The following is a 23,888-nucleotide window of genomic DNA, read 5'->3' on the forward strand; positions in this document are numbered from 1 at the left end:
CAGACCTACTCAACCCTACTCCTCCTTTGAATGCCTTGTCTGTAGGCTTGGGGTCTCTCCCACTCTCACTCACCCTTGCCACCATCTACAGTCCCCCTGCCATATCTCTCTTTTTCCTCTCCGAATGGGCCGACCTCACCTCCTCCCGACTTCAATATCCACCTCGACTCCCCTGAATCAGCCATTTCACAGTTCCTCCCTCTCTCTCACCATTCTTCCTGCCGGCCCCACCCACTCAGCCAGATACACTCTGGAGGTTCTCATCTGTAGTGACATCCCTACCTCTAACCCGGTCACCACTCCCCTCTCCTGGACTGAACACTCTCCCTTCTGCAACAGGTTGGGGCCCCTCAGACCTCTGTCTGAGCCCTCTCTCCCCTGCACTGCTAGCCTCCTTCGCCATCATTCGACCGATGAAGCCAGTGTCAATCACTGCTTTTTCTTCCACTTTCGTCCCACCCCTGCTCCTGATTCCCCCACGGACTCTGTCCTCGCTAACCTTCACCTCTCCATCTCCATCTCCAACACCCTCGAGATCCTTGCCCCATTCATGAGAATCCACCTGAAGCCTGCCTCCAAGTGCCATGGCTGGTATGGCTCTGATCTAGCACCCCTGAAACGCAAATTTAGCGTTGCTGAATGGAAGTGGCAGACCTCAGGTTCATCCCCTGACAAACTGGGCCGTCGTCTGCTACAAAGGCAGTATAATTTTTCTGTCTGCTTCAGGAAGAGGGCCCACCTCCAAGCCTGCATCTCTGGAGCCACCAATAACACGGCTGAACTTTTAAAAAGTCTGCAAGGAACTCGCCAATCCAACAGCAGTATCCACCTCTTTCCTTTTTTCCCAGGCTCCCTGCACCACTTTGGCTTCCAATTTCACATCTAAAACCCAGGACATCCTGTCCTCATTCCCCTCCCACCCTCACCCCCATTCCTGCCACTGCTCTCTTGCCTCCCTTGGCCCCCCTTCCTCCACCCATCACACTTTCCTCCCTTCTGCCCATAGCACCTGATGAGGTCTCTAAAGTTGTCTGCTCTATGAAGGTCTCCTCCAAACAGGTGCTCCCCTGCTCTTCCATAACCATTAAGGGCAACATCTCCTTTCTCGCCCTGGCTTTTGCTGACTTCTGTAACCACTCCTTCGCCACTGGGTCTTTCCCCTTATCCATCAAGCACTCCCTGGTGCACCCTCTCTTAAAAAAGCCGTTGTCTGACTCCTCCTGCCCGGCTAACTATCGCCCCATCTCCATCACCCCCTTTCTGGGTAAACTCTTGGAGAAGCTGAACCTCCCTCTAATTATCGATCACACTAAACTTGTTGGTTGCCTCCATGACCATCAATCTGGATTCTGGGCATCCAGAGGCAAGGAAACCGATCTCGCGAACACCTGTGAAGACATGCTGGCAAATCCTGACTCTAACTCTCCTGCTGTTCTTATTCTCCTCGACCTCTCCTCCGCCTTTGACACGGTCAACCATTGTATCCTCATAAAACGACTCTGTGATACCCTGGGCATCACGGACCGGGCACAGGAATGGCTAACCTCTTTCCTCACTAAACGCCCCTCCCAGTTGCTACTGGAACCTTTCTCCTCTACTACCACACTCTCTACCTGTGGCATCCCACATGGCTCTATCCTATCGCCATGGCTCTTCAATATCTATCTCGCCCCTTTTGCTCACCTAATCTCCTCTTTCTCTCCTCATTTCCAGTGTTACGGTGATGATACACAGTCTTCCTTCAAACGTAACTTCCCTCTACCACCTTCCTCCTCTCTTATCCCTGACTGTCTGACCGCCATCCAGGCATGGTGTGCGGCTAACGATCTCTGTCTAAATGCCAGTAAGCCCGAGATCCTTCTCATTGGGACAACTGTGCCCTGTTTTCTTCCTACCCTCTGGCAGCCCTGCTTGGGTCCTCTACTGTTACCATCTTGCAAGGCCAAAAACCTTGGGGTCATCTTCGACTCCACTCTCTCCAAACCTCATATTCTGGACCTTGCCAAGAAGGCCCACTTCCAGCTTCACCTCATTAGTGGCATTTATCCTCACCTTCCCCCAGTAGCCCAGTGTCTCCAGAGCTCTCGTCCTCTCTAGGTTGGACTACTGCAACAGCCTCTTCCTCAATCTCCCTATTTCCTCACTACGCCTCCATCAGCTAATCCAGAATAGTGCTGCAACACTTATCCTTTGCCTCAAACCCAGGAACAGTATCTCTCCAGCCCTATACCCGCTGCAGCATCCACAAGGCTTTCTGGGGCCTAGGACCACACTATCTCCAACTCTCCCTCCCAACATACACCCCTGCTAGAGCCCTCTGCTCCTCTAACTCCAACTCTATGATCATCAAACGCTTCCCCAAGAAGAGAGTTGGGGGTAGGTCACTCTCTTCAGCTGGTGCCTCCCTTTGAAACAGCCTCTCTGCCCGTCTCAGACTTGATCCGGACCTCCTTAAGTACCAGAAACTTCTCAAACTCTACTTTTCTCTACCTATTTCCCTTCATTGTTAAGTACCCTGCTGGGCTGGTCCTTTTGAATCTCACAGGATGTCAGGCCTTCTACCCAGTCGTCACCAGCCCCTCCCCCCCGCAGACTTGTGGCTGGGCATCCCATCCTTGGGATTTGTCCGCTCAAGCACTTGGCCTGAGGCCTCCTCGCTTGGCTTCCCTTGGCACTTCCCTTCCGGACACCCACCAGCACTTACCCATTCCCTGCTCCCCCCCACCCATCGCTATCTCGTGCACTTCTCTTCACTGCACTTGCACGTCCGAATGCCACAAGGCATAGTAGGACCACAACTGTATATTTGCTTATATTTTTTTGCCAATGTTATTCCCTCCCCACTTTGCCTTGTGATGCCTTGAAACACCATTTTGTTTTATAGGAGCCTAACAAATGCTCAATAAATAAATAATTTGGACCCTTCCTGGTACTATGCAGAGCACTGATCACCAAAACATTTCTTGCTTGCCCCGACAGTTGGGCTGATCCCGCCTGTGTCTTCTCTTGCTCAAAGCGGTTGCCCCCAAAATCTACAGCATCCACTGTAGCCTCTCTGCGCACTCAGGCAAAATGTCCCTACTTTTTGCACTTCAGGCAGTTCGCATTCCTTGCTCACAGAACCATGCAGAGAACATTCTCGCACACCTCGTTACACGTCAATTACTCCTGGCATTCCATGCATACAGGGCAAGGTGCAGAAAAAGGCAAGACACAAAACAGCTTGTCGCCAATAACGAGTTTCCAGAGCCTGGGGTAAGTCTCAGTTACTTTATTCAGAGCCTGCGGGTGCACAGTAGTTTGCATACAACAATCTGTTAGCCAACCACGTCCCCACAAACTAGCTTGCACGTTCCATGACGCGGCATGCGGAACGCTTGGGAACACAACCCAACACATCAGTCCATGGAAAATACACTCAGGGAGCGACCTTACTAACCGAAAAATTTTACAGAGACCGGGAGTCAGTGGGCAATACACACTGTTGTGTCACCTCACTGATTACCGCATATATCACCAAAGATGTGTTTATCCACAGGGAAAAGATGACAGGGAAGCCACCTCACTGACCATAAAAAACCACTAGACATGAGGAATTCCACAAGCGATCCGCGCAGGGTTCCTGAAAAATATTTTGAAGTGGGAGTATTTTACTACTTGTTTTTGGAAATTGGCAGTACAATTATTTTTAGCGAGTAGAATAGTAATTCACATTCTCAAGGGGTATTTTGTAGGCGAGTAAAAATATTTTGTAATGCTAAACCATATATCTTTTTGCATTCCATGCTTCTTTGTGCCTAGTATTTGAATCCAGTTCAGGAATACATTTTTACCTTAACGTTTCAAATCTGATGATCGGGCAATGACAGGAGCTCCAAACTCACTTCAGAAGGACTATGGAAAGGAGGACATACAGGGCATACCAAATCCTAACTTATCCCAACTGGTGGCATGGACTCAACATTGATGAAGAACTCCACTAGCAGAACACAACTGGGATTCGTTATATTGAACATGGGGTGTCACTTGATGACTTTTCTGTTTGTCTCTAGTGGTGAGGCGACCCTAAGTGCGACCTTTGCAAATCAAATCCCTAGTGGCCCTTGGCTCAGGTGAGATGCTTTCCGTAGCATATATACTACCATAGGCGGGCTCTTTAGAGGAGCTACCTATGAGAGCACCACTGCCGTATTCTTGATCTGTAGAAATCTTTCCACTGTACCCTATTACGCTACAAGCAAGCTGCCCCAGTGTGACCCTATAAACTTTGCATCTATGCAGGGAATCTTCCAAATGGTGCCGCTCCACTAGTTTCTTGACCAGGGAATCTCTTTCTTGATTTTTTTTCAGGGCACGTTCCAGCAGATGTGGGTCTCCAAGCAGGAGTACGAAGAAGGTGGCAAGCAGTGCGTCGAAAGGAAGTGCCCCTGATGCACCCCGACGCGACAAACTCTCTGCCAGCGAAGAGACGCCTTTTTTCTTCCTACATGTCAACATGCTGCGGCCATCTGCTTTCGATGCAAGAATCCGTCAATGTGTGCGAGTATGGGTGTTTGAGTCTGTGTGTGTCTGTCTGAGCTTTTGTCGCTACGCCTGTCCCGAGTTTGGTAGGGGGACAATTTTACGAAGCTAGGTGGCCTGCCACCAGTCATTTTTTTGTACTTTGAAGACAATGTGTGTCAGAGGTTTAACCCTCTATCAATGTAATGGTTGGTATTTTGTGCCAAATTCTGTTGCTGTTTCTTGCACTGTTGCACGAAGCCTGAAAGACACTTGATGAAGGCATTGTGGAAGGCATTGGAGAAGTGGAGATTTGTCATTTTAACCTGGTTGAGAATTTGTTATATATTTCCAAGGATTTACATTTGTCTGTTTTTGAAGACTGCTCAACTGCAAAACTGCAGGTGCGGTCTTTTGTGGTCCAATATTGAGCGGGGAGCCACTCAAAGTGGTGCATAATTAGCATCTTCCCTTTGCCCTAAAAATCCTGCAAAAATAGCAAAGCAGTAGTCCCCAGGCCTGTTATGCCCCAGCTTGCCCCAGCTTGCCTAGCGCTTAGAGTACTGAATGGCTCTGGAGTGCAGCTTCATTAATGTTGCTTGATTTATTTGTTTTCCTGGGGCCAGACGCACAATTCAGACTGCAAATAGCGCATTTGCCAATTGTTTAGCTATGTAGGCAAAACCAATGACTATGTTTTTAAATTAAGCTATATAACACCCTTAGCTAATTTTGATGGATTCTGTAACCCTGTATCTTTTAAGCTGAGACGATCCACTGGCATCTTTCCCTGCTGCTTGCAGAATCCTCTATCACCATTGGTGGTGCCCACAGCACAGCCTGTAAACATACATTCTGTAACCATGGACTAGGCATTGACCCGCGAGGCCACAAGCCCCGAATAATAACCACAGACTAGTCTGGGTAGGTCCACTACGTCCTGTAATGACCCTGGGCAGCGCTTGCATATGCGCTGCCGTTCATCGATGACCAAGGGAACCCTGCACTGTAAGGAATTGCAGCCACAATCGCAGAGAAACTCGCACTTATGCTAAACAAGTAATCTCTGGTCGGCACTTAAATGCATGTGCATCAAAGCACAATAGGAGGAGCACATGAAATGCCTCGGCAGAGCTGTGTGTGGTTCCCTTGGCTTCCATTGTAATAACTGCTGCCAGGATCGAACTGTGGCATAAAATTGGCTCAGGCACCAATGGCGAAGTGGCCCACAGTCGCAAATGGCAATTCATTCCTTTTGTGGCAGACTGTTTAAGTAGGACCCCGGAGGGAGTTTTTTGTAAAATTTGTTGCATACTTTTAAATAATATTTGTTCCGTATCACTGGTCAAAACTACTAACCGCACAATGAAGGAACCCACACTGGCCCAATTTCACCCCACAAAATGGCCACATTGCCCTTTAGGCCACTCCAAAGCCAGGAGGATGGATTAGGTCAGGAAGGAGGTGCATTGGCAGAGCTACATCAAGGAACTCAAACCTGCCCACTTGCACCACAAATAACTGCCACACTGCCCTATAGACCAGTCCAAAGCCAAGAGGGTGGATTAGGTCAGGAAGGAGGTGCATTGGCAGAGCTACATCAAGGAACTCAAACCTGCCCACTTGCACCACAAACAGCTGCCACACTGCCCTATGGACAAGTCCAAAGCCAAGAGGGTGGATTAGGTCAGGAAGGAGGTGCAATGGCAGAGCTACGTCATGATCCCAGTGGCAGAGCAGTGTGTCACAGTACTAGTATAAACAGGTGGGGATGCAGGTCATAAGTGTGATACTTTGGCATGGGTATGTGCAACTCCCAGTGCTGGCATAGCAAACAGTGTTTCAGGTCAGGGCTGACGTTTATTGGCAGTGGTAAATACTGTAGCAACACGGGGTCAGGGTGGATGGATTTGCAGTGACAGAGCAGTGTGTTAGTCTTGTACTGAAACGAAACGAGTGCATGAAGTCAGGATTGAAACACATTTGCTTATCTGCATGTCGGTCAAAGTACTGAAATAAAAGGGGGTTGACACAGGTCAAGACTGAGGTTAACTGATAGAACTGTGTTTGAGTCTGTGTGCTGGTATAACACAGTGGGGCTCATTGTGAGTATGTCAGGTTAACTGATAGAACTGTGTTTGAGTCTGTGTGCTGGTATAACACAGTGGGGCTCATTGTGAGTATGTCGGTGAGTGAAAAAATTGGCAGTAACAGAATCAGTGCCATTTTCCCGCTCTGCCATACTATGGGCCTCATTACAAGTTTGGCAGTAAACTTGCCGGTAAAACCGCCAAGCTGCCGCCAAACGTGCACATTTTTCCGGCCCCTGAGAATGGGGAAATACAGGGTCATTACAACCCTGGCGGACCCTGTATTTCCCCATTGCCAGGGGCCAAAAAGTATTCTTCCCCATTCCCATTCAAGCCCCATAGGGCTCAATGGGAATGTGGGAGCCGGATGCACCGGCACCATTTGTAAATGATACCGTGCATGCGACATGCCCTGCTCGCGGGTACCGGTTCGGCCGCACGGTCAAACCTGGCAGCCGCAAAGGCACCCGCCAGCCGAACTCGTAGTTTGCCGGTCCGGTAGTAACAGCGCCGCTAGCTTACCAGCGCCATTACTGCCGGACCGGCAAACTCGTAATGAGGCCCTATGAGTATGACCCTGGAGTGGGGGATTTACCTCGAGCATCGATGGAATTACTGCGGCTGTAATTCTGCCAAAACTTCCCCAGGACGCTCAGAAAATAGGGATTAACTCTGCCACAGCCATTTGTAATCCAGAGGTAACTCCGCCAGACCAAGTGGTGTTAACGGTAATTCTGTTGGGTGGTATTCCAGCGGATTTACCGCTGGCATACCGCCCAACTCGTAATGAGCCTCAGTGTACTGTAAGTCTGGATTGCATGAGCAGCACTGGCAGAAATGAGTGTGTGTATCATTTTAAATCCCAGTACTACAAAAGTGGGTGGTGCCAGAGGTGAGGAGTTAGGTGTACTGGTAGAGATGTGTGTGGGCAGCTCTCCAGATAAGTGGCATTACTTCTGTACTCCTGAAACTAGGCAAACACGCCCAACACAAAAACGGGAGAATACAGGCTGCCCCATTTGCTGGCTGCACTGCCGTGCTGAAGTGTTCAGACCGCAGGCATCAGACGCACATGCCCCAAAGAGGGGCTCCACTACTGTGTTATCTGATCTTAAGAGGAACTCTTGAAGGGGCTGTTATCAGGTCGAGTAGCAAGCTACCTGTTTAATCTGTATATATAGAAACAATAATAATCGAAATGTTAGTCCGCTCGGTGGGAGGGTGCATGCATGGGTGATTGCTAATGACCTAAGCCCAAGAACATGTATAACAAAATTGGATTGGTTAGTAGTGATCCATGTGCCCCTTATCTCCCATTCATTAAACTCTGAAATTGTAATAAAACCACGTTTGGTCTATGCAATCTTTGATCTAAATAGCTTGACAATTTTGTCATAACACACCATTGGTTTTTACAGAATATAAAATGACCACAACATGACAATCACCAAAACATAACCCCACCAAGGGAATTGGTGGGTAAACCAAAGCAAACAAACACAATAATGTACAACAATTATATATACACATGTATTCATGTTGTTGACCATATCAAATAAAGCATATAGAAATTAAACAATTCATGGTCCCAACGATCGTGGGGGAGGGAAGACCAAAAGGTGAAGGGGACGTGGGAAGGGAGAGGAGAAAGGGAAAAATGCATTAATGTGATGTCCAGGTTCTTTGTGTTATCATTAATCTTGGCTCAATAACCTCATAACAGTGAGCTTAGTAGGGCCAAATGAATCCAACTCCATTCCTGCCTCGTTATACCTTATATTGAATGTGAACATTTAGAAGTCTATTACCAAGTAATTTAGGACCTTACATCCCAAAGGCTCTCATGTTCAAATTCTGCGAGCATGATTAAGTGATGTTCCTTAATCTTACATGGGGCCCTTATGCCTTATACGTGAACCAAGTCACCCATGACTCAACTTGGCCTGTCCCTAGTGCTTGTTATGTGTTATAGTGCTTTCTATTCCCACAAAGCCATGCTCACATTCTCAAAAAAAATGCATTATTGAAAGCCATCACCTTAAAATGTCCTTTAATAAAGCTAAACCTTTACCCTCTTGTGATAATTCCTCATAACCCCCACAGATGCGAAGACTGGTCTCTTCTCACTGAGTGCTTGCGTTAGCAAGTTCTGCACGGATGTCAAAGCGAGCGGTCTACTTGCTGTGCTATCGGAACAGCAATGAATTCTACTGTGATTAAATACATTTGACGAAAATCAAATGTGTACAAATGTGTCCTCATAATATCCCATGGAAGAGGTAGGCTAGGCAGAGGGCATAGTTTGCCACCCCCCTGGTCTGTCTATAGATGGTGGTATCAAAAAGGAAGACATTATTAGTCACAGTGAAATTGATAATTTCCTTTAGCATAATAAGGTGCATCAGAAATGGAGCAGATCTTTTTCCAAATAGATAATCTATAGTCGCCAATGCTAGATCATGCCTTATTGACGTATACAACACCTTTACGCCCAATGTGACAAGTCTGTACTCCTCATTCCATTCAAATGATTTTAATGTCTGTAACAGGTGCATGGTATCACTTAGGTAGGATGGTATTTTCACAACTTCTGCCTGTAAGGTTGTGTCTATATATCTGGAGAAGTTTTCAGTAACCCACTCCATGCCGCTGACTATGGGTCTCCCCTCTGGTATGTTGTCATTAAAGTGTTTATGCACCTTAGGCAAAAAATAGATGGTGGGTAACTTAGGATGTTTGGTTGTTAAAAATGCCTTTTCATCGTCAGTCAATAACACTGTACCCTGTACTATTTGGTCACCATTTTGTGTGCTTGTGCAGGGATTTGCTTGGGTTATTCCATAGTTTCTCATAGCACCTTGGTTCTTGAAGGTGGGTCTGCACCATACGGATGTAGTCTTGTCTGTCTACGACCACAATATTCCCTCCCTTATGCGCTTGTTTGACAATAATAGTTTCATTCCTACTTAGCGCTTCTGATGCTTTCCTTTTGCAATGTGTTGGATTGTCACCTCTCCTCCTTCTTGTGTGATTGCCAATCATGCGATGTATAACCCTTGTAGCAGCTTTTTGAAAAAAAGTCTATGACGTTTTATGGTGCTAGCACAGGGGTAAATTTAGACTTGTCTCTAAGTTCACTTTTAAGACTTTTGGGGTTGATGTTCAATTCCCTCAAAATGTCCAATTCTTCTAGATCATCTTATTCTCCTAATGACATTAGTAATCTAGTATTGCTTATATCTTGTACTGTTATCTCACTGTCAATTCCAACATCCTCTTTTGGTTGTTCCCTGATTTGTTTGGCATGATTGTTTTTTTTTAACTTAAGCTTCCTTACGAATTTGAATAGATCAATGTGTATCTCTATCCAATTGTTAGTTGTATAGGGGCAAATGACATCCCGTTATTTAGTGTTGATATTTCAGAATCTGATCGTTGTTTTGTAGATAGATTCATAATTATGTTGTTCACTGTCTCTGTTATTTCTGGGACCATCATCTGGTGATCCTTCTCTTAGGTTCTGTTTCACAGCATATAGATAAAACAGTGATTACTAGGTAAGGGCAGGACAGTAGTAATATTATGCATTCAGACATGTTGTGCTTCTGAAATGTCCAACTATTAGACAAATATGACTCATGGGCAATATGTTTATATTTTCAATAGATAATCTAATCGGTAGTAAAGCACCTACCGTACAAAGACTATGTATTTGATTTGGAAACTTCTTATGAAGCCAAGAATGAATTGAACAAGTAGCAGGTATGACTGACCGGTAGAAGTTTAGTTTGTGTGGCACTAATTCTAAGTATCTCAAATTGAAATATCTTTTGCAGACTTGAGGTAGAGCAATTGAATGCTGCCAGATTATACGAGCAGGGAGAAGAAACCAGTCTTCTCATTTGTGGGGATTATGAGACATTTTTACAAGAGGGCAAGGTTTATTTAAGGATATTTTAAGGTGATGGCTTTCAATAATACATGTTTTAACAATAAGAGCAAGACGTTTTGGGGATATAGAAAGCACTATAACACATAACCAGCACTAGGGACACCCCAAGTTGAGTGGTAGGTGTCTTGGTTCATTTATAGGGCCGACGTGGACCATGTAAGATTAAGGAATAGCACTTCATCATGCTTGCAGAATTTTAACACGAGAGGTATTGGGATTTAAGGTCCTAAATCACTTGGTAATAGACAGCTACATTTTCACCTTCAATATACGGTATAACGAGGCAGGGATAGTGTCAGATTGATTTGGCACTACTAAACCCACAGTTGTGAGGTTATTGAGCCAAAAATAATGATAACACAAAGAACCTGGACATCATATTAATGCATTTTTTGTTTTCCTTTCCCACATCCTTGTGGTCTTCCCTCCCCCATTTTCTTTGGTACCATTAATTGTTTCATTTTGATATGCTTTATTTGTTGTGGCCAACAACATGAATACATATATAAATAAAATTGGTGTGTTATTTTGTTCGTTTACTTTGGTGTACCCACCAATTCCCTCAATTGGGTTATGTTTTATTGATTAACATGTTGTGGTAATTTTATATTCTTTAAAGAACAAGGGTGTGTTACAACAAAATGATGATGAATTATGCTAATAGCCCTGATGAAGACTTCTTGGAGGTCGAAACATTTGTCGGCTATGTGTGATGATCTGACATTAAATCTTCAGACTATCTAGATGAAGTATGTCTTAAATCTGATATTGAATTCTCAGGATATTTACATCAAAGATTGCGAACGTGGTTTTGATACAATTCCAGAGTTTAATGAACGGGAGATAAGGAGCTCATGGATCACTGCTAATCAGTCTGATCTGAAGAGGACAACACATTTTCAGTTATGGCACATAGAAAATGTGCAATAAAACAAAAAACTGTTTTTAAAATTAAAATGTACTTTTTTGGGGACAGAGGTTTTTTGCTGCAGCATATTTTGTCATGGTAGAAATCATCCCTTTTTTACCACAAATGTTGCCGTAAATATATGTGTGGGGTGGGTTTAGGTGAATAATGTAGGGGAGGTAAAGGGGGAACTGCCAGGCCCCCTGCATATATGTGTGGTAAATTCACCCAGTAAAAAAGATAAAATGTATAATAATAATTTATCATTTATATAGCGCTACAAACCCTCTGGCTTCTGAGCGCTGCTTATTATTACCCACGGTGTGTGGTGCTCAGTTATTGACCTCGGAAGGATGAAAGGCTCGGTTTGGCCATCCAGGGATTCACACCCAAACCTACGTCAGCAGGTTTTGCACAGATGTCAAAGCGAGCACCCTACTTGCTGTGCTATCGGAACAGCGATTAATTCTACTGCTATTAAATACATTTGATGAAAATCCCATAGAACCCTTTTTTATTGCCTAAAGAGTCCCCGTTTACAATGAGAAGTATGTTTTTACGCACTGAAAATCATCGTACCTCCGACTTCCAAAAGTATCTGGAGCCCTGTGCGTGAGTCCCAGTCCTGGACTAGCAGGGAAGCACAGAATGCACTCTATTTTATTGGCATAACTGTGTTTGAGGTATTAGCACTGGAATAGCACGGCATGGGGAGGTCAAATGCACTGGCACAGCTCTTTGTTGCCCCAGTATTGGAATGGCAGAGGTTGCTGCAGGTCAAGATTTAGGTGAATTTCTGGAGCCTTAGTGTGAGTTTTCAGATATGGAACAGCACAGAATGGCTTAGGTCAAGATAAAGGTGCACTGGCAGAGCTTCATGCAGAGTCCTATTTCTGGAAGCAGGGGTAGTGCAGCCCAGGATTGGGGGCATTAACAACGAGGGATGCATGCGGTTGGTCAGGCCTTTTGAGACTGCAAGTCAATAGCCAGATATCATGGAAATTGTAGTCCAAAACATCTGGAGAGCCAAAGGTAGCAGACCCCTGGCTTACAAACTGCCCTTTCAGCACGCTCATTTATTTTCTTTACTTTTCACCTTGGTGGGCGGCGCTGCTGCCTTGCAGACCCCTTTCTCTAAGGCGAGTTGATTGCTTTGTGCCTTTGTCCCTGAAGATCTTTCTTGAAGGTTTTTCAATATTTTATCTGTGAGTGGTCTGGCATATGTGTGGTGGGCAGGTTCGGGGCATGCCTGTCAATCTCTGTGCCATTTTATTGTTCCCAGGCAGAACTGGGGCAACCTCAACCACAATGTATGAAACGCAAGTATGGCTTTTTCATGATCCCGTTTGAGAATAGGCTCCCAGCTGCTTTGGGCTAACAACATGACACTGATTCCTATTAGGAATAGTGTTTAGAGCACACTTATGCTCCAGCAGGGTTTACTATGCCAGTGTACTCATTAAAGAGCATGCCCTGTTCTTAAATTGAACTTTATTCGATTTCTGTTCATGACCATATTGTCAAAGTTCCCATAATACTTTTCCCTTTACTGCCTCTTGAACATGATCTAAAACTATACTGAAGCAAAGGTCTTTCAGGGTTCATCTCCTAATCTTGGTCCATTCCCCCAGAGTAATCTGGATATGTTGCCTTGTTTTCTCAAACTCCTACAGGACCTTTCCTCATTAAATCAATTGTAAGGTGTAATATCTGGCAGAAAGATTTCACATGGCGAAGACATTGGGCCTCATTCCGAGAATGGCGGTAAGGGATAGCGGCCACCGGTAACGAGACCGGTGGCGGTATTCCCTTACCTCCATACTCCGATTTTCCTCTGCGCCCTCGCCTTTAAAGCAGGTGTTAAAGTCGAGGGCGCAAAGGGGCCTCCAAGCCAATAACGGTGACCGTAATGAACGGTCACCGTTATTTGCATCTTCCCCATTCCCATTGAGCCCTATGGGGGCTCATTTGGGAATGGGGAAGAGCCTTGGTGAATGGGGAATTACCGCCCCGCCAACCTTGGAATGGGGCGGTGATTCCACCATCCACCAAGGCGCTGCCGGTCCGGGTACGGCGTCAACCAAGGCGTTAATAGCGCCATTGGTTAGCGCCGTACTCGGAATGAGGCCCATTGCTTCTGCTAATATGTGAGGCCGGACAACTATATACTGAGGCAATCTCTATAAAAGGGGTTCATCAGACTTCCAGGTACCTAATCCACCTTTGTTCTTTGGGGAAAAAAGGACATGCAATCTTTAATCATGCGTTGATTATTGAGGATTAAATGATATCACTATTAAGGAGCCATAGCCTTTGCTGTTATTTAGTGAACTACTATTTCATCTATACAAATAGTAAGCATGATTACCTTCGACAGTGCTATTGATGTTGCCGATGATTTGGTATGGAGATAGTCAAATGGTCTCTTACCCATAAGCCTTGATAAAAGCAAAACAGATTGCTGAACATGCTACATCATAGTTTGCTTAGATAGTAAGCCTCGTTACATGCGTAGGGGTATCTTGCCTCGTTACATGTTTAGTGGTATCCCGCCGGTAAATTTGGCGGGATACCACCAAAAGGAATTACTGTTACCGGCATTTGGTCTGCTGGAATTACTGGCAGATTACAAGTGTTAAAAGTAGTTACTCCCCATTCCATGGAATCCCATAGGAATCGAGGGGTAATTACTGGTATTACCGGCACTGGTAATGCCGGCAACATTTGCTGGTGGGGTGGCATAATTAATTCCATCTCCTGACTGGAGGTAATTCTGGCAACCCTACCGGCAAACTTGGAGCTTGCTGGTGCGGAAACTTGCCAGTATATGGAATTACTGACACGTTAATTCCTCACCGGCAAACTCTTAATGAGGCCCCGTGTCTTTAAATTGGATACTACAGTATGGGCCTCATTAGGACCCTGGCGGTAGCCGTGCCCTTATTAAGGGTACGGCTGCCGCCGGTAATTCTTTTTTACTGGGTCCATGGAATGGGCAATTACCGGGTCATGCCGACCTTGGCGGACCCGGTAATTGTCCATTCCATGGACCTGGTAAAAATGAATCCCCATTCCCATTTGAGCCCCATAGGGCTCAATGGGCATGGGGATGATGCTAACAACGAGCACGTTCATAACGGGCCTGTTGTTAGGGACCCGCAAAGGAGAGCGTGTCCCGCTAGGGGACCTCGTAATAGGGCGGAATGGATTTAACTGCTCTGGCACCTTTACCGGCGCTGTTAACCCCATACCGCCAGGGTCCTAATGAGGCCCTATGTGTCTTAGTCATGTAGGCATGCATACAACTGAGTTAATCATGCTGGATTTTCTGGAAGTCAGGCACTGTATATAAGTGCAGAGCACCTTCATATACAGGTCTCACACGTGTATAACTTTTCCCCCCACTTTGTAATTGATCACATGTGGACGTTTGTGTCTTTGCAGTGTTGTTTATATCCCACAATTATTTCCTGGAGTTTATGGTTCCTTGAACAAGACCAGTACTTTCACATTATGTTTAATCCACTAAACTGTAGAGCTGAAGTACAAAAATAAAAGCTAGAAAACATGATGATTTCCTCTTTGATGAAATATTGATGCGCACATTCGTGTTCATCATTAAGTTGGGAGACATCAGGCATGTACAGCAGTGTTGCTCCGTTTCCCTGCAGCCCTTTCACTGCATTTTGGCGTTCGACATTTCAGTAAATTCTTTCGCTGTATGTTTATGGGAGGAAAGGGACAGGGATGTAGGAAAATAGCGAGTATAGGGGTGGGGGAGCAAGGTGGTGTTAGGGTGGGCTCCCACCTGCCCACCATACAAATACCATGTAAATAAATCCTGTATAGCTCTAGGAAGCCAAAGGTTGAGGTTATACATTTTATTTAATAACCAAGGTTATCAGTTAGGCGAGGTGCGATGGATAATGCTCGTAAATAGGTGTCATGCCGGGTATATATTCTCGTACTATATAAGAAACCCCCCTACTCAACGAGACAGTGGGTATTTATGGTGCTGAATGTCTCAAGGTAAATATAAACTTTCCACTCATTCCAAGCACCCCTCCCTGGCTGATCTGTAATAAACCCTTTTCTGTGCGTGTGTGTATATATATATATTTATATATATATACACACACATACATATGAGCACATCTGCTGAAGCGAGCAAGTGTGGTAGCTAGTAACCAGTTTGATTACCAGTTCAGCTGGTATCACAAGACCAATAATTTACCAAGTAAGTCCCAGACAGTGGGTCCCCTCACCATGAACTATTGAAAGGATTTGCCAACGCCAACAAGTCTACCGAGCAGCGATCGCGCACCAAGAAAGTGGTTGGGGCAAAGTCCCATTTTAATGCTTTTCTTGCACATACCTGCCCTGGGAGGACAAAGAGGGAAAAGCATTGGTTAGGGATGAAGGGTCAACCAGAACAGGGGAAGGACTGTTTAAGCAAGCCACAGGAAACCGGAATGGTGGGTTTACCAGGTGAGGTCATAGGTGGAGGTTGAAAGTGACACGCACGCACATGCGCACACACACACGGCGCGCACACGCAATAATGGGTTGGCCAATCAGATTCCAGGGGTAGCATGTGCCATCCCAGGCCACTCCTTGGACATGCCTCTGGCAGGAGGAAGTGGGGGGGTCAGCTTGTGGTGAAGAATATTGGAGCAGGTGAGGCATTGGCTTTGGAGTAATATGAGTTCTACAGTGTGAGCGTGTACGTGTGTGAGACAAGTGTGTAGAGAGAGTAGTGTAAGAGGGCTGGTACCAGATTAAAGGAAAGTGACTGAATATTGGAGTAGTAGTAACATGGGAGGAGGAGTAGTAATGTGAGAGGAGAAGAAGTAGTGTGGGAGGACTAGTAGTGTGGAGAGTTAACATCAAAGGATAGAAGTAGGCAACATGAGGAGTGAAACATTGGAGGGGAGGAGTCAAGGGAGAGAAAGTAAGTAGAGTAGAAGAGTAAGGTTACAGTGGGCCTGAGTGAAACCAGTTGAATCCTTCATAGAAATTCAAGGCACACACCCAATTTCTATTAGAACACTAACATTTGTTGAGAGTAGGAATAGTTAGAACGTCCCTGAGACAGCCAGTGAGCCTGTATTTAGGGAACAATCACTAGTCTAAGTCAGAACATAGACAGTAGGAACCAAAAATCAGTACCACTGGTAGTCATGGTCACCTGTGCTAGGGAGGAGGGTTGGGGCAAGGTGAGAGTGAGGGGTGATCCTAGTCCCCACAAAGATCTCAATAAAGACCCCTGAACTGTCCTCAGGTGTTGGTAAGAGGGTCTTTACTGTGTATTTAGCATGTGTCATTTTCATTGGGAACCCGAGGTGTATTGCTGAGCAGTGGTCTGGTGTGCAGGTTGTGTGCATCACACAATGCACTTCAAAGACTCAGTGTAAAACATGTATCTGTGCCTCGGTAACCCTCATGTTGTGGTACTCGATTGATGCCAGACTCAATCGTTCAGTGCACCAACCCAAACCAGGTATCTGCCGGTCAATGCCTGGCAAAGAAAGGAGGATTAAATTGGCTGTTTGCTTTAGGTAATGAAAGTTTTCTCCACACTGGTTCCCTGTGTGTCAATAGAAATTACATAATTCATCGTGTTTATAAAAGGGAGACTTTGATAAAGGCATTGAAAGATATATGTCAGTGCCTTTGTAGACCTTGTTAGAAAAAAGGATCGGTTGACAGCCGTGGGGGTGGAGGTATGTGGTTTTGGGTGGGAGTGTGCCTCTGTGCTGTGCATGTGTGTGGGTGTGTGCACAAGTAGTAGAAAGGATTTAAACAGCACACCACAGGAAAAGTCCATGTTTGTTGAATCCAGTCATGTTAAGAGAAGGATCCGCAGAGGTCCTCATCTAAATAATGGACCCGTTAGCTGGACAGATCATTATATGGTGATTTCGCTATGGCCATTGCCATTGTTATTATTCCCAATAAAAATATGACATCCACAAACTCTGTCATATAGAAATATGACATCTACAAAATATGACATTACAAATTGTTATTATTCCCAATAAAAATATGACATCTACAAACATCTACAATATCGCTGTCGAAAGAACGATCTTGATCTTATCTCAGACAACAAGGACTCTGTATGGGTGGATTTTTATACAAATTTGATGCGTCAGTTACAAGTGAATTGTGAGACTATAGCCCCTTAAACATGGTGACAACCACACACAGAAAAAATAACCAATGTTATAGCGAAAATGTAAGACCGCTTCAAAGTCAGTATCGAAAAATGGAAAAGAAATGGCTTTCGACAAGGACGGAAGACGACCATATTAAAGCAAAACTCACTTTAAAAGACTTATAAAGTTGAAATCCTATTGGCCAAGTCCCAATGTGTTCAGAAACAGATAGACCTTGCAGATAACAGAACTAAAGCTTGGTTTACAGTTGTTTAAAACTTTTCCAATCCCAGTTGTGTAAATATCAGTCTACTGGTTTCTCAATCCAGGACAAATTATTTCAATATTTTATTTTCAGAAAAGATTGTCTGGATTAGATGAGATATTGGGTCTCAGACTGACTCATTGCAAATTGAGGCCCATAGTGATTATGAGGTCGTTCATTGGGCAAGCTTACCAGAATTTACTTTCTCATTAGTAACTGAAGAAACTGATTGATAATCTTATGCCAACAAATCACACCTATGACCCTATTCCAGCCTACTTGGCTAAACAACATCCAAAGGCGCTCACTAAGTCCCTGCACTTGTTTGTCAGGCAGTCCGAAGAGAGCTCCATCAGAGCTGGAAACCACGTTTGTGACTTTCCCGCACATTTTTGCTAGCATTCGGCTGATCATCGCGAAGGGGGGAAACGTGTAACCCAGCGGTTTCCTCCAGTCCTGGAGGAAGGCATCAGTTCCTTGAGCATTCGGGTTCAGTCTCCTGCTGTAGTATTTCTCCTTCTGGGCGTTGAGCCTCGAGGCGAACATATCTGTTTGGAATGGCCCCTACAGCTGCTCCACTCGCTCGAATATGTTGTGTCTAACCTCCAGTCGCTGGAATCCATCAGATACCGGGAATTCCAGTCTCCAATCACGTTGAGCACCCCTGGGAGATATTCCGCTGTGACTGAGATCCATGACTCCAGGCAGTAATGCCAGAAGTCTTTCGCTAGTTCCACCAGGAGCCTCGATCTCATGCCTCCCAGGTGATTTATATAACTGACAGCTGAGTTGTTGGCCATCTTCAGCAGTATACAGCAATTCGCTCTTCCCTTGGAAACGGCTTTCACTGCGAAAGACATAACTAGAAGCTCGAAAGAGTTCTTGTAAACTCCATTTTCCTCCTGTTTCTAAGGGCCCGCATCTTGCTCCCCATCCAGCTCTGCTGGCGTCTGACTCCACCACCAAGTCTAGCATGTCTCCAAATATGGCTTCCATATTCTGCAGCCACCGCTCCAGCTCTGTCTTTGATTCCCGATCCAGTGGTATCGACTGATGGTATCTCAACCCATGCTACAGGTGACTAATCTTTAGCCTCTGCAGGGCTCTTTAATGCATTGGCCCTGGGAAGATGGTCTTTATGGATGATGCTAATTCTCGCCGGTTCCCAGAGGGAGACTGTCTGGCGAGGCATAATCTGATCGCTTTCGTTATGTCTTGCATCTTTATCCCTGGCAACTCGAGAGTAGCCTTTTTGGTATCTACCACGAAACCTAAGAAGTCTAACCGTCTTGTCGGAGTCACATCTGATTTCTCTTGATTGATGAGAAACCCTAAAGACTGCAGGAGGTGTATCAGTTTGTCTGGTACTTTAGTGTCTCCCTGTCTTCCGCTAGCAAAAGGGAGTAGTCCAGATATACTATCATACAGACCCCTTTCTCTCTGATGGCCGCTGCTACTGGTTTCATCAGTTTGGTGAACGCCCAGGGAGCAGACGCAAGGCCGAAAGGCATGGTCTTGAACTGCCATAACCGCTCTTCCTACCAGAACGCTAGATAAGGACGGTAACTCTCTTCTACGGGTATGGTAAGGAAGGCGCCCTTCAGGTCCACTCTCACTAGCCAGTCCTTCTCTTAGTATATCTCTCAACTGGTGGGCGCCCTTCCATTTGGAAGTGTCTGTACACTAACTAGCTGTTCAGCTCTTTTAGGTTTATGACTGGCCTTGTCTTGTCCTTCATCTTCACTAGAAACATGTTGCTGATAAAACAGGGAGCTAGCCAACATAGTCTCTCTGCTCTCTAACTGCAGTAATTCCTGGTGGAGAATGTGACGCTCTGTACTGGCCATGTGCATCGGACGAGGGGCCTTGTCCTGCGCTGGCTGCTCGATTAATTCTAGCTGCAGTCCCTGTGCAGTCTGGAGTAACCTGGCAATCACTCGAAAGCGCTCATCAGCTGTGCCAGGATAGGCCCATCCTGCCCCCCCCCCACTGGAGGACAGGTTATCGCTCTCACCTGAGCTTGAGTTGTGCGTTATAACGGCTCCTCTTCCTCTGCTTCCTCTGGGGAATCTTCCCCTAGCTGGGAAGAAGGTGTCCTGCTGCCTCCCTTCCCAGTAATGAGCTCTACCTCCTTGAGGTCTTCTTGAGGAATGAAATCGACCGGTTGGACGACCTCTATGGCGACCGGTCCCTATAAAAAGCCTGTTCAGAAATATTTTCCTAATGGTGGCCTGTGCTTTCTCCAACGAAGTGTAGGTGCCGACAAACCTCGCCATTTGCTTTCCGAAGGCCTCTTCGAAGAGAAGGCCTTGAGCTGCTCCACCTGCCTCGTATTTCGCGAGGTCACTCAACTTGCTGTCTATCTTCAGCAGCACTCTGAGGAGATGGCACAGCTGGCATTACCCAGGAGACAGACCACCCTCTGGGCCAGTTGGCCAGGACGTCCGGGTTGATCTCCTCCCTGGTATCTCTGGCTCGTTCCGCCAGGCCCATTATCTTGGCCAAAAGTCCTGTCAGGTTGAGTACTTTCTCCAGACAGCTCTTCCATGACCTGTCCATCCCTTTCCATAGGTCTTTGGAGACTTTGATCACAAACGCCAGCATCTTTGGGTCCAATTCTGGTGCCTCTGCCACTCTGTCCATTAGCTCTGGCCTAGGGCACACCACCCTCATGCACTGCCTTGTTTCTTTATCTAGGGGCTTCATAACCCTCTGTTCCATGTTTTTGGCTGCCAGAGGGCTGCCAGTCCGAAGACCTTGGGTTTCTTATGAGGTCTGGGTCAAACATGTCGGACATCTCGGGGTCCTCTGGCTCTATGTTCTTCTCCTTTCTCTGCCTCTTACCGCTGTTAGGCTTCGCCCACTCTTCCTCCACCTTATTATCTTGCTCCTGAGATGAAGTTTTGAGATCACCCATATTCTCTTCCCCTGGGGTGGGGGTCCAGAGGCATGGCACTCCCGATCTCTGGAGGAATGCCTTCCTCAATTTGCTGAAGACATCGGCTGCCTCTGTAGCTTCACTGTCTGCCCCGTACTGATGGCCGGTGGGGGGGGGGGGGTAGAAGAGTCTTTCCTCTTCCGGGCCTCATTACCCCATGCGATCCTGCTTTATTGCAGGCCTTTGTGGATGTGTTGACCTTCTCTGATCTGGTACCCCAATTCTATCCCAGTAAAGTCTCCAGTGTGGCAAGTCTTTCATGTAAGGGTTCGACCCCTTGTACCACGGCTTCCGCTCAAGAATTTCCCAGCACTTCATTAAAACTTGATGCCAGGTCCTGAGTCTGGTACTCTTCCTCCCAGTCGTAGTTTGACATACTGAGGTGTAGGCTATAGAGTGCAAGTACCTGGCTTGCAGGCTTATGTGCACGTCCACTGCTCTTTAGAATGCCTGATAAATTGTGGTTGGCACCTGTTGTGTCTCAACAGCTGTGTCTGCTTCCAGCTCCTTGCTCCTGAGAGCTATCTTATTGGTAGCCGTCACACTCGTTTGCCACTCAATGAATTTACTTGCACGGGTGAAGTGAGTAATGCTTATCTGCGCATCTACTCTCTCTGTTTAAATGTTTAGTCACCGTATTCGCTCCTCTGTGTCCACCGAGCCCGGCGGTTGGGCAGAGGTCACGCCCCTATGAGGGAGCGGGCCCTGTGGGAGCCTGCGCTCTTTTGCGCAGGCCCGTGGCTGCTGTCATGCTGCGGCAGAGCTGTCAGGCGGAGCAAACGCCCCTGCGAGTGAGGGGGCCCTGCGGGAGCTCAGTGTTCTTTCACGCTGGATCGGCACAGCTCTCTTCAACCCCGCTGAGGCAAGGCAGAGCATCTGGGTGGGCGCCCCTCTCTTCCTCAGCGTTGATGAGAGCCCCAAGTGTGCTTGTCATAAAGCATGGGCTCTGGGGCGGCTGAGGGTCCGCTCTCTCTTATTCTGTCCTCTCCGGCAAGGACGTAATCCCCTACGTAGTAAAGTTAACTGCTAATCGGAAACTCAGGAAATTCTAGGGATAAGGCTTATGCTTGCGCCGGTATGAAGCAGCTATGAGGCGCTTTCTTCTACCTCATACTCGCTTCTAAAAGTACACAATTCTACACATTTATAGAATTTAAAGCTGTACAGTGAGAAGGTGCACTTATCTTGCTGAAGAGCAGAAAAAGAAGAGGAGTTGAGAACAGGAAGTGACTCATGCAGTGTCAGGAAGGACATTGAACTACAGAAGAGACAGTGTTTAGAGGGAAATGTAGTTTCATAAAAATAAAGAAGAAAATAAGAAGTTGAAGGTTCATTTTCAGTTATTTGTTGAAACTGCAGAAGAGTAAGATTAAAGAAGTTGAAGCATGATGCTCGCCTCCTGTCTTGACATAGAATGCAAAGTGGCAATAGAGAATGGGATAAGATAATGGTCAGGCCAAACTAGGTGTAGAGGAATTGAAGGAGGTAAATTATTTTGACAAGAAATAGGATCTATGGTATGGCCACATAAATGGGTAACATCTAGAACTGTTTGTTCAAATCCAAGCATGTGAACATTATTGGCAAACAGTTGCACAGACGATAAGAGAGATTGTTCCTACCAAAGATTACAGTCAACCATTTTAATCAATTTCTCATGGGTCAGAGTCAAATCTGCAATTAGGCTATTACAATCTTCCGAAAAAACATCTATAAAGGCAGGGAGGGCTGTAATTCACAGAAAGGATGTGTGCTTCCTTGGGTGTAAGAGGGACCCTTCCTAGGAGTGAACCTACTGAGGAGAATGAAGGCAGCGGTAAAAGAGTAAGGCACAGATATTCCTTACATAGCAACACCTCCACCTGTTTGGTTACTTTAATCTCCAGTTATACTTGTTTACCCTACAGGTAATGCAGCAGCGATGGCGGGCTCAGGATGTGGTGTAAAGCACGTGTCTGGAACAGCAATAACATCCAGTGAAGTTGTGGAAAGCAAGTCGTACCTGCTTTGCTTATTACTGACTAAAGAGGGCATGGTGATCAAAAAGCCCGAGGGATGACTAGCAATAATATCAGATAGAGGTATAGATACTGTCTTGTGATTAATATTAACCTGGCAAGGAGGACTGGCTCTCTTTATTAAGACAGTCGCAGATTTCTAAAGAGATATGAGGCAGATCAATGAGTCATACGAGTACTTATGTTATATGATAAGATATGATATGGCCTATATAATGCGCCTATACACAAGTGTTTCATAGCACCAACGTGCACACTACATCACGGAAAAGTACTTGGATATCAGTAACCTCCATCTTGTGTTAATTTGTAGAGCACGGCGCTCACCACAAAGCATCTTGGCGCTGCTTGACAGAACGGAGGGAAAGAATATTAAAATAGATACGTTTTCAAAGCCCACGGAAAGAAAAGTGAATCATCGAAGCCCAGGGAACACAAAGCAGAGAGTTCCATAGGGATGTGGCTGCGACAGAGAAGGAGCGCCACCAAACCGGCTCAGCGTGAACTTAGGAACAGAGATGAGGCAGGCATCAGCAGGGCATAGTGCTCGGCCAGGTACATAAGGGCGAAGAACTAGTTACTCTTACCTTGTAACGTTCTTTCGATGGGATGTTCCTCCGACGTATTCCTTATCTTAGATATAAATCCTTCAGCTTTGCTGGCCTCGGAAAATTTTTTCGCCAGAGGGCGCTGCGCGTCGATGATCGCCGAGTCGATGACCCTCGACGGCCTCCGTGCCGACGTCGACGTCATCCTGCCTATAAAGGCCGCGCGCAGCGTCCGTTGCTCAGTTCCGTTTTGTAGTCCCCAGTAATGTTTTTGGATTAGACTAATCACCTTGAAGGAGCATAGGCTGCAAACCCACAGGAAGTCATACTGCGGGGATGGATGGGAGGGTCGATAAGGAATACGTCGGAGGAACATCCCATCGAAAGAACGTTACAAGGTAAGAGTAACTAGTTCTTCGAAGGGATTGTGTCCTCCGACGTATTCCTTATCTTAGATAGACTCCCATAGCAGTGGTATTGTGACTGGAGGCGGGAGTAATAAAAGTTATGTT

The 23,888-nt window shown here is 46.1% G+C and overlaps 1 protein-coding gene across 2 annotated transcripts in view; it reads left to right on the plus strand.

Annotated features, from left to right (window-relative positions):
- Positions 1 to 15,020, plus strand: part of ACTL6B (actin like 6B) — a 545,030-nt gene extending 530,010 nt beyond the window's left edge. For both annotated transcript variants that reach the window (XM_069644827.1, XM_069644836.1), the window contains one exon: positions 4,351 to 15,020. In XM_069644827.1, the coding sequence (XP_069500928.1) occupies positions 4,351 to 4,431 (81 nt within the window). In that variant the 3' untranslated portion in view covers positions 4,432 to 15,020. The remainder of the gene's footprint in view (positions 1 to 4,350) is intronic.
- Positions 15,021 to 23,888: the final 8,868 nt, after the last annotated feature.

The sequence above is a fragment of the Ambystoma mexicanum genome, chromosome 1p, assembly GCF_040938575.1.
Source record: "Ambystoma mexicanum isolate Mex_15411 chromosome 1p, UKY_AmexF1_1, whole genome shotgun sequence".
Classification (NCBI taxonomy): domain Eukaryota; kingdom Metazoa; phylum Chordata; class Amphibia; order Caudata; family Ambystomatidae; genus Ambystoma; species Ambystoma mexicanum.